General features: G+C 33.4%; 1 protein-coding gene across 2 annotated transcripts; it reads right to left on the bottom strand.

Annotated features, from left to right (window-relative positions):
- Positions 1 to 518: 518 nt before the first annotated feature.
- Positions 519 to 2,752, bottom strand: LOC107861457 (homeobox-leucine zipper protein ATHB-13-like). 2 transcript variants are annotated; one of them, XM_047407537.1, is made up of 3 exons: positions 2,548 to 2,752; positions 1,726 to 2,123; positions 519 to 1,062 (listed from the first exon to the last, which is right to left on the bottom strand). In XM_047407537.1, the coding sequence occupies exons 1-3, from the start codon at positions 2,711 to 2,713 to the stop codon at positions 700 to 702; spliced, it is 927 nt and encodes a 308-aa protein (XP_047263493.1). In that variant the 5' UTR covers positions 2,714 to 2,752; the 3' UTR covers positions 519 to 699. The 2 variants fall into 2 exon arrangements, with proteins under 2 accessions (XP_047263493.1, XP_047263492.1); XM_047407536.1 differs by having other exon boundaries at positions 519 to 1,068; positions 2,548 to 2,733.
- Positions 2,753 to 3,320: the final 568 nt, after the last annotated feature.

Below are 3,320 nucleotides of genomic sequence, written 5' to 3'. Positions count from 1 at the left end.
GTTCTTTTCCTCTTCCGGGAGTGTTTTTGCTTTCAACCGGCCCTTGGGATTATCATATAAAAGTTCTATTCCTGCCTACGCCTTCTTTCCAATCTCTGAACTTCGGGAATGCTTTACCTAAACTGATTCAAAAAGGCATGCTAAAAGAGTTTCTTAGTGCTTCACTACCTGAAAGAAACCCGATCCATGGAACCATCTTTTCTTTTCAAAGAAAGAGCTAGAACTACCTGACCTTGCCTTTTGTGTATGTGATGTAAAGAGAAAAATCTGTATAATATACTACAAATATTATTTGAATCGTGTAATCATTATCTTTGTAGAAAGAACGTAATTAAGAATATAGTGAAAGTATTCAAAGTAGGAAAAATTTACTATAGTATTTTGCACGAAATATAAATACAATTATTAAAATTTTGACATTTATCAAATTTTAAAACCGTTTCAAAACTATAATGAATTCTGGGAAATATAAATGACTATAAACACTTGTAAACCAAAAAAAAAAAAAAAAAAAGAAGAAGAAGAAGAAAATCCATTTCTGATTTAATTAACTCACACGTCGTAACTATCAAGTGGATCATAATAATTCTTACATGATTTACTATACACGCAAAAGAATTAAACTATAAGGAATAAGAACAAAAAGAGTTGGGAAGAAGGATATAATTTTGAATAATAATATTAAATAAAATTAATTAATTAATTAAAGTGCTGCTGTTCTGGCCATGGCCAAAAATTTGTCTGATCATCCACAGGAGTAAACATGTTGCAGAATCCTTGATCATCTTGGACCGTTGGATCAATTTTGTGGCAATGGCTGAGATCTGGTCTTGATGAACTTTGAAGAAAATGGGCCAGAGTAGTTGGGCCGGTTTCTGGGAAAACATTCTTGGAGTAAAATGGGCTGTCACCTGATGTAGTGGCAGTTCCAAGATTAACGTCAATGCTGTTGTTGTCATCACTTCCATTATTACTCCATGATCCTTCATTTTCTTTGTTCAGATTTATCATTATTGGTGTACCACCTCCCCCTGATGATTCTCTGTTCTTCACATTTAATAACTGTAGCTGCCACGCCAAAATATATATAAAGAATCCTTACACAAATAATCTGTTTAGTGCAGCCGATATACATATATTATACACCCTATGACTATCTTTAGTTTAAGCGATTGAATGAACTACTATTTAAGTTAATTCTTCAATGTATAATTAATGGCAATAAATGAACAAACAAACTTTATGGTGCATACATAATACAAGTATATGTTTCTATCGTTCTATGTATATTACAAGGTTAAACAAGTTGAATTATGACTTGTTTGTTATACTACTTAATTCTATGGGATGAACTCAAAATGACCTATCAAACTATAATTAGGTCATCAAAATAATGTAACCCGGCAAAGTCAAAAGGCTACTCAACTCAAACATACATAATCAAACTTGGAGTTTGAGAATTATGTAAATTTAGATGAAGTTAGCCTATAATAATTAAGAAGAATACATTGTTTTTCATGTGTTTTTCTTCGGACAATAGAATTGGAAAAGGGATGGTTGAATTATGAAACGTTACTCGAACCATCTTGATCCAAGTAAGATCTATGACAGATTCGATTCGATACGTTTTGACCTGCTGAAACTATTTGCCACCTCTAGTCGTGCTATATGATCTATCGATTATTTACTTGACGATATATATATAATTGGAAATTAATTAATTACCTCGGAATGAAGTTCCTTATTTTGAGCCTTGAGTGCATCATTATCAGCCTTAAGTGAATCATAATGTCTCTTCAAGATCTCATAATCTTTCTCCAACTGCTTAGTCTTCCACCTTGCTCTTCTATTCTGGAACCATATAGCTATCTGCCTTGGCTGCAAACCTAAAGCTCTAGCCAACTGAATTTTCCTCTCAGGCTCAAGTTTGTTAGCCATTTCAAAGCTTCTTTCCAATGCCTTCACTTGCTCCATATTAAGCCTCCTCTTTTTCTCCCCTAGCAATTGCGAAGAACCATCGTCATCAGACATTTCATTATCGTCCACCCTCAAATCCTGATGATTATCGCACCTCTCCGCGCCCGAAAATGACATGGATCTCCTCATTAACATTGATGGTAAGCCTGCATATATATTCATCATGACAACAAATTTGCTAGCGAAATATATGTGAGTGTCAAAAGTCGCGATATAATCATGGATCCTATGTGCTATGGGTTCAACTGAATTAAGTAAAACATAGACTAAGATATTTATATGTGAAACATCGCAAAATTTAATAAATATTCAATTTTCCTATGAGATAAAGATTAAATTCATGTGGGAAGAGAAAACAAAAAATCATTAAATCCTCAACTTGAAAGATATGTGACCAGGAAAGATGGATTAAGTGAGAAAAAAAATAGATAGACGATAAAGTTGTGATCATAAAAGAAGGGATCGAGCTATATATGTATGATCGAAACTTGGAGAATTAATCATAATTCAAACGTACGATGATCTCAATTTAAAACCTGAATTCACGTCTACTAGAGAAATTAAACTTACCATGATTGAAGTCTTGATGAGGAAGGCAAGGAGAGGGAAAGAGTTTAGGGGAGGTGGAAGGAAGATGATGATTATTATTATAATCTTGATGAAGAGGTTGAAAATTGAGGGAAATATCAGGTGTAGAAGGAACAAAGGCCATGATCCCTGTAGTATCAGAAATCATGTTAATTAGCTAAAAATATCTATAGTAACCTACTGTATATATGTAATGCGTGTAAGTTAGGGGTTTGGGGGGGTGGGGGTGGGGTGGGAGGACACTACTAGAAACAACGTTTTTTCCACCGTAAATCAATGGAAACAGATCTTATTGAAATATTGAAAAGCTTCTTACTTTTTTTTCGTATGAAAATTATATGTATATTATTTTTTTTATCTTACTGATTCAATTAAAATATCTGTGAAATTAGCCATCCAACATTTTTTAACGAGATGAAAAAATAGTGATTTTTTAGTTGGGAGTGAGGGTGTTAAGTGAGGGAAGTGGGAACATGGAATTGGGGAGAGGGAGGGGGACATTAACATGGGGTGGGAAGATGGCAAGACTGGAAGCCAGCGAAGTTTATACTTTAACAAAATAGAGCATATAACGTGACGTGTTATTTATTTTATTTAGAGTCTTCCAAATATTCTTCTTACCTGCAATGTGATGTGCTCTTGTATTAATGCTCTTAAACTTTTGCTAATTAATATTCACATAGGAGTAGTATTTTACATCACATGAAATCCATTAATTTTCCTTATACTATACTATTATATCATTAACTGGATAG

The sequence above is a fragment of the Capsicum annuum genome, chromosome 2, assembly GCF_002878395.1.
Source record: "Capsicum annuum cultivar UCD-10X-F1 chromosome 2, UCD10Xv1.1, whole genome shotgun sequence".
NCBI lineage: Eukaryota > Viridiplantae > Streptophyta > Magnoliopsida > Solanales > Solanaceae > Capsicum > Capsicum annuum.
This window is presented reverse-complemented; position numbering and strand designations above follow the sequence as displayed.